This window comes from Esox lucius, chromosome 6 (genome assembly GCF_011004845.1).
Source record: "Esox lucius isolate fEsoLuc1 chromosome 6, fEsoLuc1.pri, whole genome shotgun sequence".
Taxonomy (NCBI): Eukaryota; Metazoa; Chordata; class Actinopteri; order Esociformes; family Esocidae; genus Esox; species Esox lucius.
The window spans coordinates 8096438-8112090 of NC_047574.1; the positions used below are offsets into that span (position 1 = coordinate 8096438).

General features: G+C 42.0%; 2 protein-coding genes across 2 annotated transcripts in view; one reads left to right on the top strand and one right to left on the bottom strand.

Moving 5' to 3' along the window:
* Positions 1 to 4572: 4572 nt before the first annotated feature.
* On the bottom strand, positions 4573 to 6429 carry LOC105026301 (microfibrillar-associated protein 4). The gene is given in 5 exon segments (NM_001304249.1): positions 4573 to 5073; positions 5176 to 5343; positions 5498 to 5594; positions 5756 to 5950; positions 6194 to 6429. Coding segments are annotated over 5 exon segments (723 nt in total). The 5' UTR covers positions 6200 to 6429; the 3' UTR covers positions 4573 to 4816.
* A 6693-nt stretch (positions 6430 to 13122) lies between these two features.
* ank3b (ankyrin 3b) overlaps positions 13123 to 15653 on the top strand; it is a 145375-nt gene continuing 142844 nt past the window's right edge. The window contains exon 1 of the mRNA XM_029120219.2: positions 13123 to 13400. Within this exon, the coding sequence (XP_028976052.2) occupies positions 13368 to 13400 (33 nt within the window). The 5' untranslated portion in view covers positions 13123 to 13367. The remainder of the gene's footprint in view (positions 13401 to 15653) is intronic.

Below are 15653 nucleotides of genomic sequence, written 5' to 3' on the forward strand. Positions count from 1 at the left end.
ATCGCGATCGACTGGTCGATCTTCACGGCATTCCTAGTAGATCGTGAACCCTTTTGTAAATGTGCTGTTTTTTTACTTCTTTTTTATACCGAAAAATATACAGTGATTCGTTATGTGATTGGGTGTGTGTACGTTCTACTGTATCGGAAAATACAATTAAACCAATCAGAAGCTATATTAGAGCAACGTGCGTAACAGTGCTTGTAGCCTATCGTACAGTGACACTGTATGGCAGTGCACAGTTATTGATGTTCGGTGGTCGAATGTTAGCTGTCAGACTTCCAGCAAAATGGCTGAGGGACCGGTAAAAAGAAGGCAAAAAAGTACAATTTCCATGATGAATGGGAACATGAATTTCTGTTCACCACAGTGAAGGAAAAAACTATTTGCCTGATATGTCAGAAGGCTATATCCTTATCTAAAAGAGGCAACCTGGAGCGCCATCATAGCACCGCTCATCCGAAATTCACCGACACCTATCCACTGAAAAGCCAACTACAAATTAAGAGAGTGGAGGAACTGAAAGGCCTGCTAAAAGCCCAACAGACCCTTTTTGCAAAACCTACAGCTAAAAACAAGGCTGCTACAAAGGCATCATTCCGTGTTAGCCACATATTGGCTAAGCACAAAAAACCGTTTACTGATGGTGAGTTGTTCAAAGAAGCTTTGACTGTCACCGCCGACACTTTATTCACTGACTTCAAAAACAAAGAAGACATTAAAGCAGCAATAAAGAATGTGTCGCTTGGTGCATCCACTGTAGCCAGGAGAGTTGAGATGCTGTCTGAGGATATTTCCCAACAAGTGCTTAAAGACTTATCACTTTGTGAATACTTTTCACTTAAATTTGACGAGTCCACGGATATTACAGACACAGCCCAGCTGATTGTGTTCGTTCGAATGGCTTTCAAGGACTCCACAACAAAGGAGGACTTTCTAACTCTTATCCCAATGAAAGAGAGAACCAGGGGCGAAGATGTGTACAACGAATTCAAGAAATATATTAATGAGAACAATATTCCAATTCAAAAATTGGTGTCAATAACAACTGACGGGGCCCCCGCAATGCGTGGTGTGCATTCGGGCTTTTGCGCACTGTGTAAAAAAGATCCTGATTTTCCACCGTTTGTGGACTTGTGAGTAGAGAGAAGTATGCACTCATTTCAACATGCGCGATTAAGGTGAAGGCCTTTTTGGATCTACATACCTATGTGAAATGGCCTTTTCACAGATGAAAATAATAAAGTCAAAATACCGTTCTCGCCTTAGAGATGCACATCTAACAGACTGCATTAGACCAGCCATGTCGAACTATGAGCCAGACTACGACTCACTTGCAGATAGTGTCCAGTCCCATCCATCACACTGACTGAATGACAGGCAGACAGACACTGTTCTCCTCTTGACACTTATTTTCATGTGTATCATATTGAGCCTCTCTTAATTTACTCTATTTTTGTACAGTCATATTACTACAATTCAAAACTAAAGTGCATTTACATTTCTATTTGCAGCTTGTCATTGAAATAGTTGTTAATTGTTGTGTGTGTATTTGTTGAGATGGATATTTATAGTTAAGTTACTCAATAGTGCCATGGTAAAATGCAATACTATTATTACGAGTGTGTTATTAATATTGGTAGACTTGGTTCATGTGCATTGTTAAAATGCAATACTATTGATGGGCATGTATTTGTGTGATAAGCCTGTTATTGATTAATGGTAAACTTGATTCATGTGCATTGTTAAAATGCAATAATATTGATGGGAATGCATTTGTGTGGTAAGCCTGTTATTGATTATTGGTAAACTTGATTCATGTGCATTGTTAAAATGCAATACTATTGATGGGAATGCATTTGTGTGGTAAGCCTGTTATTGATTATTGGTAAACTTGGCTCATGTGCATTGTTAAAATGCAATACTATTGATGGGAATGCATTTGTGTGGTAAGCCGGTTATTGGTTAATGTGACTTGTAATATACAATTCTAATTGCATCCATTTGTGTGCCAAGCCTGTTAGTGAGCATAGTAAAATAATATTGTTAACCTCTATTTTGTATATTAAGGCGGCATTTGTTGGTGCTTACAGACAGAATGATGTTTTAATAGTGAAATACATTTTAAGATCAAATGTAATAAATCGATTGTTTTTCAATGGTAGATGTCAGCTTACGTTTTGAATAAAAATGTGATATTGGGCTACAAAAGTTTGATGACTACTGGACTAGAGGTTCAATGTTTTTGCCTGAAAAAATATTGTCAGCGAGACAAGAACCAGAAAAGCATTCCATGTGCTTCGGAAGAGATATATCTAGACATAAATCATCTGAGTTCGTTGGGGGGGGGGGGGGGGGCGACAAGAAGATTGATTCACGTAATGATGATTGTAAGACTATCAGCTACAGCTCCACAACTCCAAACTACAATCCGTAGGTGCGAGGAGGACATGCAGCAGTATAATAAACCTGCTTTGCGTTCTACAGGCGATCCTGCCAATTTGCATCCCACATGGGGCTTCCCAGCCAGCAGGTCTCAAAACTAAACCGCGGTGGTTGAGCTGGTGCAACGGACGAGCTGTAGCGTGTATGGTTATAATGTGTATGGCCATTCAAATATGCCAGTTATATGAAGTGTTGTCATATGAAGAGTAAAACAGGAAACCCGTTTATGGTCGCTGGCATGTTTTGGAACATGAAACAATAAGCAAACATCCCAAATGGGATAACTGAGATGACTGCTAATGTTACATATGGTTTTACCAACAAGCTTGTTTCAACAACAGTCAAATCACCATCTGCCAATCTACCAAAATACCACATGTGAAACACAGCAACAATGGTTCTCTCTTCCTTTCTGAGGATCAGTGTCTAGGCACTAAGTCTACACCCTATGCTGAACACTTCTGGATCTCTGCACCAGTCAGAGAGCCACTGTCGTCGGACCAAGACAGGGTGGCACCGTCAGGGCGGAAGCCTTGCGCCAGGCACGCCAGGGTGGTCTTGTCTCCGGGGAGAGGGGCCTGCGCTGGAACCATCAGGACCAGAGAAGGGGGCACTGGAGGCCTGGCTGAATGGGCACAAAACAGGAGAGACAGAATGCTTGAGATGGACCAAGATACATTTACTGCATTTCAGTTAAAAAAACATTTACAAATTAAAAGCTAACACTAGAACTTATATCAGAACTTCAGAAATAACAACAACATATCCATGAATGCAGATGTTTAGAGAAACAATCCATAGTTTGAGTGTTCTCATTATGCTGACAATTGGTCTGTATTTGATTGTGTTTTCCCTTATCGCCCTCTAGTGGGTCAGAAGCACTGACAGCCCTGTAATGTAATCTATGGCATAGTGTTATGACAACTACACCATCAACTAGATCACACTGATTTGGTGAGGTTCACACTGTAAAAAAATATATTAATATTATTATAACCATTATATATGACTATTAAAATAGCATTGTACATATCCATATTTATTATTATTTTTTACTTTTTATTGATATTTTGCTGTTAAGTAGGCAAGACATCTGACCAGCAAGTAAATATATATTAGGATTTATAACATATTATTTGGCTTTACTTGTCATTACTTACTTTAATTAGGGAGCACTGAATGAAGCAGCAGTACAGTTATCTTGCAGTAAGTCATTTCGGGAGATTGCACTCTAGCAACGTCTTGTGGCAGCTTGCGGTGCCTGTGAGCTGAATCAGGCATGAAGACCGGAGAACGAGTTCCTTCTGGCTTGCAAGACTTCCGCTATAGACCTCCTGGTTGATGTGGTGCTGTGGTCCAATGGGAACACTCCTGGTTTATATGGAGCTGTGGTCCAATGGTGACACTCCTGGTTTATATGGAGCTGTGGTCCAATGGGAACACTCCTGGTTAATATGGAGCTGTGGTCCAATGGTGACACTCCTGGTTTATATGGAGCTGTGGTCCAATGGGAACACTCCTGGTTCCTTGAACATATGTGGCTCACATGATGGAAACATGGGTTCAATAACTGTCTCTACACCCCTATATCTTTTACTCACCTGTCTCCCTTTGGTTCTGACAGACATTAAAAAGTAATACATCAGGAAAGGGAATGATATTCCAAAAAAGCTTAACCACAATTTAGCTTTTGCATTGACCCTTACCCAAAAGGGTATTTTACTGTTCATATGTCAATATATTTTCAGAGATTTTCAGATTTTTTTTTACCTGGATATTGTGGATTACTGTGTGTAAATAAAGCCAGAAAACTTCTGATTTTATGTGTTATCATTTAAAGCAACAAAAGGTGAACATCTTGAAAGCAGGTGGTGATTTTCTATACCCACTCTATACAGGGAAAAGTGACGGCCCAAGAATCAAACCATGAGGAACACCAATAAATACCACTAGTGGTGTGGATAGCATCTTGAGAAATTGTTTTAGAAACCAGGGTGGGCAGTCCTCTGAGACCTTCATAAAATTACATACTTAACAAAATTATGTTATTTCACCTTCTGCTTAAAGTAAATAGCACAATTTTTCGGTCCAAACATTGCATAATAACCTGAGAGAGCATTCATCACTGAAGGCAGACCTCTTTATTCAAAGCATTGTTTATCATAGAAAAAAGCAGGTTGGTTGGGTGGAGGGACAGCCAGACAGACAGAAAGAGAGACAGAACTGCCACAAATACAAACCCTACTTAAAAAGAGAGATAGAAATCGTTCCTACTTCATGATGTGCCTATTGTGGACGTTTGTATAATCATGTTGTAAAATCAGATGTTACTACTCTGTTTGAAATAGAGATAGTTAGCAGTTAAGCTGAATCACTTCTGTTCAGTGACTGGTCTGATTTTCATGGTAATGGTTTTCAGAGAATATGTATGGCCTTTCCATGTCTGCCAGTTGATCCCAATACCATAGGTGGAGTTACCCCATGCATATATCCCATTGGGGTTAGTCAAATGGCACTCGCTGTACCAAAATGCTCCCCAGTAAATTTGGGCACAGTTACCGTTGAAATCATCCTGGTCTTTATCGAACGTTGAAAATTTCTGACCATTGATAGCAGTCATAGAATCTCCTGCAAACAGGAACAAGAAAAAAACATGGACACAATGGTCTATTTTCTTTGCACTTGGTCATTCTTTTCACATTTTGTTGTACAATAATAGCTGTCACCCACCTCCTCCTCCATCTTTGAAGTAACCTAGTGTTATCTTGTATCCTTCAGCCTCTGGTCCAACAGAGAAGGTGGAGTACTGGGCAAAGACCTTCTTCTCCTCAAAGTCCTCCATGTCCACTCTCAACTCATACTTCCTAGTCTTGGACAGGAGATACATCGTCTCCAGTCCTAGAGAACAGTACCACCATAGAAAGACTCTGTATTGTCTGAATACAATGAGACACTGCCTTCAATGAACTCGGACCAACGGGTTAAAGTCATTTGTGAAACAAGGTTCTAAGAAGAGAACATTCTGTAGGTTAGTATTTAAACCGGTTCTTACCCAGCCAGTACTCTCCAGCTGCACTTCCAAAACCCCTCTTGTACTCATCCCACTTCCTGTAGAAGTTTACTGATCCATCCTGTCTGTTCTGAATCACCTAGTTTAGAGACATTGAACCTTTATGTTTTGACTTTTTTAGACGGTAAATTGTGTTAACAAATAATAGTAACAGAAGGCATCTACAGCATTGTATCTAGTACTGAAATCCAGAGTAAACGCTTGTGTTCTTAAGGACTGGTACGGATGTTGGATACTGACCGTCCACTTTCCCAGATATGCGCCACCCTCCATGGACATGTCACAGAACACCTGGACAGGTGAGGTGGGTCCAGCAGGGTAGATGGTGTAGACCCCGTTCTGTCCAAAACCTGACTTGTAGATGTCATTACAGTCCATTGGATTCAGGGAGGACTGTACCACCATGGGGACCAGTACAACCAGCAGCAACCTGAACTGCACCACAGGGTAGATGGATCTGTTAGCAGTTGATATGTAAATCCAGTATAGTCTCTGTTCATTAGTTAAAATGTCACTTATTCACATTAGTTACAGAGTTTCATTTTGACATGTGTTGTTCTGTGCTAAAAACACCTAATTAAATCCATTTAGATTTTATATTGTAACACAAAGAAGTGTGGAAATGTCCAAGCAGTGTAAATACTTTGCATTCTCATAATTACTTGGTTTAATACATACCATCATTGATTAAATAGATGTCTGTTTGCCTTCCAAGGAAACTTCTGATAACTTGTACTCTGAATACTGTAAGGAAAGGAAAACATATAAAAACATTCACCAGCTGCTGATGAATTTGTTAGATTCTTTCCAAGTTTGATTCATGAACAAAATAAATGCAACCAGAAGTCAGGGGAGAGCCATCTTAATTCAGCATGAGTCTATGATGTTGACCATTTCTCATTTCTATCTCTTCCATAATTACAGAGGCAACACAGTCTTTTATGGCAGGATACATAGGAGGTGGCCAGTGGTCATAACCAACCATTACACAGTCCATTACCCTCCAATAAGAAAGGTTTATACTACAACAGACCCTTGTATGGTATGTTCCAACCTATGGTCAATGGACCTATCCACATAGCCTATGTCAGTCACATGGGCAACTCCTAGCAAGAGGTATGGACAGAATGTATGAACAGGATGTGTGGGGCCCATCAGTAACAAGCATCATGTCCTATCCATGGTCCTTCTTTCAGAGTTAGTCAGCACATCTGTGTTGTGTTAAGTTTCTCATGCCCATTTCCTATCAGATTAATACTAATAATCAACAGTCAATATCATATTCACTTTATACAGTGTAAAAAAATATAACTCTCATTATATAATCCAATTTATTTTGACTGAACTGATTGGTAAATGTGTTCTACTCTGAATAGATGTCGTCTTGCAGACCGTTTCAACATTACATGTTGCATTATTCTTGCATGGGATCGTCTGTGCAGCATGGCTGGGGAGATGATTCATTCCAAACTCCCAGGGTAGCTGCGCCTCAACACAGTCTAGAGGTAACGTCAAACATCGAGTAGGCTATGTGGAGTAAGCAAGAAGCACGTAGCCTCACAGTATCACGTTAGTTGAGCTGATAGACCAACTAGATTCTCTCAATTGTAGAACTAGAATTGTAGTATTAAATCATTCTTTAAACAGTTTTAGTCATTAGAAGGTGCATTTCTGGGATATTGTGCAAAATTGGAAAGGAGGGACATACATAACCTTCAGAAGACATATATCTCAACATAAATCATCCAATTTCGTTGGGAAGAAAAACTACAATGATGAGTCTAAGACTGTCAGCTACAGCTCCTTAACTCCAAGCTACAATCCACAGCAGTGAGGAGCGCATAAAACGGAATAAACTTTACATAAAAGTGCAAATTAACCTCCAGTCAGCCACTACTGGAAACAGCAGTTGAAGGTGAAGGTTGATCACATGGAACCAGGAAAAAGGAGGGTCTTACAGTGCAATAAATAGATCCTCTGTGCTGTGAGATAAAAGATAAAGAACTTTTTGAAAACGTTGGTAAAGTATGTGGGGAAATTCAAGTGGATGGGTCAGTGTGTCCAGACGTTTGACCTCGTATGTGTGTCAAAGCATGTGTCTGTGCGCCGATGTGAGATTTGAAGACACGCTTCAGTTCCTCTCCTTCCGTATCATTGCTAAGATCTTGTCTCAGTTTCTCTGTCCTGGGGAGATCCCCCCGCACTTCTGGCACTGAAAATAGGCCAGCATTCTCAGACACCTGGACGAGAGCACAATCACTATTAGACATCTTTCAGAACAAGAAAAATACTGAGAACGACCGTAAACTATTCACCAGGGACGGAGGAGTAGGAGTGGAGGGGTAGAGGTGGTGTAAGGGGTGGAGGGGTATGGGTAGAGGGGTAGAGGTGGTGTTATGGGTGGAGTGGTAGGGCTGGAGGGGTAGGGGTATGGGTGGAGGGGTAGGGGTATGGGTGGAGGGGTAGGGGTATGGGTGGAGGTGGTGTTAGGGGTGGAGTGTTAGGGTTGGAGGGGTAGGGGTATGGGTGGAGGTGGTGTTAGGGGTGGAGTGTTAGGGTTGGAGGGGTAGAGGTATGGGTGGAGGTGGTGTTATGGGTGGAGGGGTAGGGGTATGGGTGGAGGTGGTGTTAGGGGTGGAGTGTTAGGGGTATGGGTGGAGGTGGTGTTATGGGTGGAGTGGTAGGGCTGGAGGGGTAGGGGTATGGGTGGAGGTGGTGTTATGGGTGGAGGGGTAGGGCTGGAGGGGTAGGGGTATGGGTAGAGGGGTGGAAAGGTGACACGGCGGTTCTTCCTCTGGGCAAACTTTTCAATGACTTTGGGAATTAAGTCATGTAGTTGCTGAATCAACTGGCTTATGATGGACAATGCGTTGAGTCGCGGCTGTCCCATGGTATTGCGAGTGTAGGTTTTTACCGTTTTCAAGGTGGAAAAGTTCCTCTCTGACTCGGATGTCGTCATAGGTGTTGTTACGATAATTTTCAGCAGAGTGACGGTCTCAGCAAAAGCCTCCTCTAGGTTGTTCTCATGGATGGATCTTAACAGAGACAGGGCCGTCTTACCAGTGTGAAGTTCAGTGTGGCGGTAGAGTGGTCAGCTCAGACTTCAACTTTTCCTGGTTTCCTAGAGGCCATAGTTTCACCGCACAGTCAAGCTCAGATGTAGGGAATGACAGGACAAATTGTGGGAAGAGCGAGCTGTCAACCAGCTTGGCAGCAATCAGGTGGTCACTGTGAAAACCTCTGCTCCACCTGGGAGAGACTGTGTCGCATGACTCCTTCATCACCGGCGCTGTGTAGGTTACTCGTCAGCCTGGCTCGTCTGTTCCATCGTAAATGTTGGCAGCCCATTCATCATTTTGCTTTCGCGTATTCTGGAAATTCTCCTTGAAACAGGTGAGTGCACTGCTAATCACAGATGCATCGATGCTCCGTTTTAGCAGAGTGTGGTATAAAACATAAACTTCTGGCATAAGGAAGAAACAAAAATCCAGCAGCTACAGAAAGGCTCGGTCCCAGAGTTTTTTGACAGGCCGTATGCCTCACTTATGGTGGCCTCATCCAATCCTGGTTGTGTGCCTATGTCCTCCATACACAGGAGCAGCACAGCGCGGTGGCCTTGGAATGCGTCTCTGTGTTGCCTCAGCAAGTGCCGCAACATGTTTTTGAGCGCCAGAGAAAAAGGTGGCAAAAGCAGTTAAATCCGCAAAAAACTGCTTCAGGATGCTCATCCTTGCTGAACAAAGTTGGTGCAAGGTCAGGTTCAGCTGGTGAGCATAGCAGTGAACAAACTGGGCATGTGGGTATGTCTCTTTCACTAGCGTCTGTACCCCTCAGACGTTTCCACTCATTACAGGCACCATCATAAGTCTGAGCGATCAGCTTTTTTCCCAGCTTCAGTGGTTCCAGCACACCCTTGATGCTATTAGAGAGGCTGAGTCCAGTTTTATCGTTGACTTCCACAAACTCCAAAAACCTCTCTGTCACTGTATTGTCAGGCAACTTGTATTGCAACACGACTACCATTTGTGATTTACAGGAGACATCAGTTGTCTAATTTGGCTGTATGGCAACAAATTATGTCTCGTCCACTTGCTTGGCCATCTCCTCCTTGTACACTTCATACATACAGTCTAACAGTTCATTTTATACAGTGCTAGATTTCTCTTTGAAGGTGGGCTGAGCGTCATAGTGCCTCTGAAGTCTCAAATCGCCCTCACACATAGTCTCAAAAATGCATCTGAATATTCCAGGATAGAGGAAGTCCACCGACTTGTCGTGCCCCCGCAGTGCGGTTTCACATTTTCCACACAGGTTAATACATGTTATGATCCGACTGAGAACATACCTGTTTTCCTCCACAAGTTTGGTATGCTGCTCAATGGAGCGCCAGTATGCACTGTCAACTTGGGCTGCGACATTTACCCTTCCAAGTAAGCCCAATTTCACAGCATTGTCCAGATGACTCCCGCTGCTCTCATGTTTTGCAATCCTCGTAATGACGCTGTAGTGGGGCTGCCGGCTGTCAGCCCCACTTGGCATCAAATTCGTGTGATCTACATTGATCACACTAACATTCTGAGCATGCATATTAATATTGTCACATGTACAATGTACATTGCATTGTGCGATAGGGGCTACCCCCACATTCACGCTTAGCCTATGGCCTACTACTGCGAACTCGAATCGGCAGACTGCAGACTGAGGCACCAAGGCAGGGACCAGTGAACATGAAATAAAATCCTAACACAAATGATATGCAATTTAGGAAGATGCCATATTCATAGATAATAAATTATAGGAAGTAATCTTCGAGAAATAAGAATAACATAATTTTGCTGCAGTTCTTTCTGTTGATGAGCAGTCGCCCCTGAACATGACATTAAAAAACCTGTTGAATAGAAAACAGACCCCATTGATCAGCTCTCCAAATGGCTCCCTATTGCCTTTATAGAGCTCTAATTTGGAGTTCTAGAGCCCCCTGCTGACCAATGGAGTCTTTCAACAGGTTAAATACCACAATTTACAGTATTACACCAGTACTTTCACATTTGGAATCAAGCAAGCAGTTTCATTTAATTCATGGACGAATTGTTTTTTTGTTTAGTTTTAAATCGCATGGTTAGTACATTTCTCTGACACTTTTTGGACTGCTTCGCTCTGTCTGCTCAATATGAATACTTCGCTCAGTTCTGAATATGAAACACATCTCTCTTTATTTTTATTTTTTTGTTTTGGGGGGGTTTAAACACAGCAGAAATTGTAGCAGCATACACTCACCTAAAGGATTATTAGGAACACCATACTAATACTGTGTTTGACCCCCTTTCGCCTTCAGAACTACCTTAATTCTATGTGGCATTGATTCAACAAGGTGCTGAAAGCATTCTTTAGAAATGTTGGCCCATATTGATAGGATAGCCTCTTGCAGTTGATGGAAATGTTTGAGATGCACATCCAGGGCACGAAGCTCCTGTTCCACCACATCCCAAAGATGCTCTATTGGGTTGAGATCTGGTGACTGTGGGGGCCATTTCAGTACAGTGAACTCATTGTCATGTTCAAAAAACCAATTTGAAATTATTCAAGCTTTGTGACATGGTGCATTATCCTGCTGGAAGTAGCCATCAGAGGATGGGTACATGGTGGTCATAAAGGGATGGACATGGTCAGAAACAATGCTCAGGTAGGCATTTAAACGATGCCCAATTGGCACTAAGGGGCCTAAAGTGTACAAAGAAAACATCCCCCACACCATTACACCACCACCACCAGCCTGCACAGTGGTAACAAGGCATGATGGATCCATGTTCTTATTCTGTTTACGCTAAATTCTGACTCTACCATCTGAATGTCTCAACAGAAATCGAGACTCATCAGACCAGGCAACATTCTTCCAGTCTTCAACTGTCCAATTTTGGTGAGCTGTCCAATTTTGGTGAGCTCGTGCAAATTGTAGCCTCTTTTTCCTGTTTGTAGTGGAGATGAGTGCTACCCGGTGGGGTCTTCTGCTGTTGTAGCCCATCCGCCTCAAGGTTGTGCGTGTTGTGGCTTCACAAATGCTTTGCTGCATACCTCGGTTGAAACGAGTGGTTATTTCAGTCAAAGTTGCTCTTCTATCAGCTTGAATCAGTCGGCCCATTCTCCTCTGACCTCTAGCATCAACAAGGCATTTTCGCCCACAGGACTGCCGCATACTGGATGTTTTTCCCTTTTCACACCATTCTTTGTAAACCCTAGAAATGGTTGTGCGTGAAAATCCCAGTAACTGAGCAGATTGTGAAATACTCAGACCGGCCCGTCTGGCACCAACAACCATGCCACGCTCAAAATTGCTTAAATCACCTTTCTTTCCCATTCTGACATTCAGTTTGGAGTTCAGGAGATTGTCTTGACCAGGACCACATCCCTAGATGCATTGAAGCAACTGCCATGTGATTGGTTGATTAGATAATTGTATTAATGAGAAATTGAACAGGTGTTCCTAATAATCCTTTAGGTGAGTGTATATCCATGATACTTACAGGAAGGAGTCAAAAAAACTGCTGAATCTAGACATGTATCATGTATCAAATATTTCAATGGCGTATTTCCCTCCCTCCTTGTTTGAGGGTGCTGATTGTGCTAGTATCTTAACCAGGATGAGCACTGACACTTATGAAGTTTAGCAGAGAAGGCTGAGAAGGTTGAGAGGACCTGCCCATTGTCTGTGCTCTATCGCCCTCTAGTGGGTTAGAAGCACTTACAGCCCATTAACATCATTTATTGTACAGGACAGCGTTACAAAAACGAGAAAATGTATTCTATCACACTCGTTTAACCTTTTACTGTGTCATTATAATTAAAACAATTTAAAAGTCTATTTGACAGATATTCATGAGAGCCAGTTTCTTCATAGTGTGTCATGGTTTTGGCAACTGCACGAGAAGAAACCTTAAAAGTTCTGGACATTTTCCAACTTGACTGACTTTTATCAGTCTGACCTTCATAATTCTAACGATGGACTGTTGTTTCTTTTTGCTGATTTTAACAGTTATTCCAATAATATGGACGAGCACAGTACAGTCATCATATACGGTCTTCTGTATGCCAACCCCGCGACTGAAATTCCACAAATTAACTTTTAAAAAGGCACGCCTGTTAATTTAAAATAATACCTGGTGAATACGTCATGAAGCTGGTGGGAGAATGTAAAGAGTGTGCAAAGCTGTCATCAAGGCAAAGGGTGATTATTCTACTATATTAAATGTATTTTGATCAACAAATGATTGCTACATGATACCGTATGTGTTATTTCCTAGGTTTGAAGTATTCACTAATATTCTAAAAGGTGGAAAAAATTATAACTACCAATATACCATTGAGTGAGTGGGTGTGTCCATTACTGTGAGAGAAATATGTGATTGGTTGGGTTACATTTTATTTTGGTTCATTCATAACACTCTTTTCATTAAGCGCTAATGTAAAACTGTGGTTCATTGTAAAATAACTACGTTATTTTATCTCCGTCCTAATATTTCCCAACCCCACTGAATCCTTCCAATGCCACACCCTGGTGATAGGAACAGCCACTTTGTCCTGGTAATAAGCGGGGAATAACTGCAGTTCTACCAGCACAGCAGCCAGGCGGCTTTACCTGCGCGCTCAGTCTGGATAAAACCGCTTTCGCGCTACACGTTTAACCCGGGAAAACCTTAGATCTCTTGCATAACGCTTTCTGAAAATACTTTATGTAGTTGTTATTGTAGTTTACTAGTAATTCATATTTTTTTTCACGTTTATGGATTTTTGAAACATTGTTGGACCTTAAAGCGACCGAGAATCTGACTGGCAGTCCGGAGTTGAGTTGTTCAACATGGCTTCCACAGGTGTCCGCCGAGACTCACAGGTGAAGAAACTTATAACACTTTCATTTTCCTGCACACTGTGAATACACTGCTAATGGCATGGAAGGTTTTGAAATGTCAATCTTATCAATTTCATTTGAAACTAGCTTTTTTGCGGTTCCTGGGAATGTACATAAACCCGTGACATGCACGTATAGTTATAGTTAACATTTTCTCTCTCCTGCACATGAGTATGATCTAATACGAACACACTGCTTAACGGTATATTTAGATTTCACCTATGCTCTTTTAATGTCAATGTTATAATGGTGCGTTTTAAAGTTTCACTGTTTGTTGCCGTTGCACCTGGAAACATGCTGTGGCAATATCTTCAGAAGTTGTAGTTCAAGTTCGGTTTTTTAAAGACGTTTCTCTTAGTTATGATTCACATTTGGAAAACATACATATAGACATCATATTACTTTGACGACCGTGTTCTCTATTCATATGAGATTTGTAGTTTCAGTTCGCTGTGGACGTTACAGTTTGGTGTTGTTCTTTCGTAAGCTATTCAAGCAGCAGGCTATACAGAAGGCAGCTCTACGCAAGTAGCCTATAACCAGGTGTTGAGCCTTTATTTCCTCTTTCACCCTACTTTGCAGTTGCTGTTATTGCAGATATGAAAACCTCAAGTGTCACTAAAGAAAGATAGTGGAATGTTATTGATCATTGTTCTGTTGTCATATTAAAATGTACTACTACTACTACTACTAATAATAATAATAACTGATCATCCACAACCAGTCTTTGTACAGTTTTGAGCTTGATCTATAAAATTCCTTTCTAGTTAATGGCTGATATATTCTACAGTATGAACTGAAAGTAAACTAAGCCCAGTCATCCCATTGTCCTAAGGAGGGTTTATGGAAGAGTGAACTAATTACACCCTATTTCCTAAATAGTTTCTATGGGCTCTGGTCAAATTAGGGCTCTACATAGGGAACATTGAGCCGTTTCGCATGACATCTAGATCCCAGTGGATGTCTAGCTGATTGTTTCCTGGTAATGACCATGGGGTGCATTCCAAATGGCACCCTATTTCCTAAATAGTGAGCCTGGTTAAAGTAGTACACTACCTTGTTAATAGGGTTCCTTTTGGAGTGCTGCGTAATCTTAAATAGGATGTGTGGTTTGGCGTCTGGAGACCTGTGAAGGACTGCTGAGTGCATACTAATGTCATCTTTAGTAGTGAGCGACGCCTCATAATCCTGCATGGTACAGATCACTATCGCTTTCATTGTCTTTTTTATTTGTGAACAATGACAAAGCATCCAGTAAAAGCTGCCCATGATGATCTCAGTGGGGCATTTAGCAAAAGGCTGCCTGCCTAGTCATGTGTCGTGGCATTGTAGGGACACTAGCATCTAACTGGTTGTAGCTTATCCTCTGTCTGGGCCTCATAGAGTTCTATTGTGGAAAGATATGAACGACGCAATAATGTCCACACTGGCCTGATGAATTGAGAGCCCAGTATGTCTGGGGACGGGCCGAGCCTGATACTGACACGGCCCTGGAGACTCGCTGACCTCATGATGATGTCAGAGCCACGCGTGAAGACACCCAGGTCTGATGATGTCACAGCCATGCTGGGGACAGACCGAGGCCGGCGGGTTAGGAATGAAGGATGCCTCTGTCAGTCCTGCTGGCCTGGAGTGGCAGTATGTCTCTAACGGCTCCCTATTCCCTATTGAGCGCACTATACCACTTCCAGGGCCCTTGTCTGAAGTAGCACACTATATTGGAAATAGTTTGCCATTTAGGACACAGTCATGGTTTATATTCAGTAGCTTGCCTCACTTGCTGGAAACAACAAGGCCAAACAATGAGGTTGACTTAATGCCTGCATAGCTTGTGGGGATGTTTTGAACAGACCCTCCTCAACCAGATTTTTAAGTGGCGTATCATTTTAGGCGTGTTGAAGATGGGCGATCAGGTGCGATAGATGTCCTGAAATGTCAATCTATTTTCTATGAATGGATCTGTTTGTATTTATATCTAAGTAGTTTCTTTGACAATCAGACAGACATTCCCTACCATATTATGTGATTATAACAGTCTCCTACTCTGCTATCCAGCATCTAGCTAGTTACCAGGATGTTAAGCCAGGTGCAAAGATACCCTTCTATGTTACTCCACTGTCAGACACATAATGGACGGGAATCTACCAGGGGAGAATGTTCGTGGATGGTTGGAGGGAAGCGCTAGTTTGGACAGTGACAAGGGTCTTCAACCTGTTGTTTGGCCTGCTGCTGAAG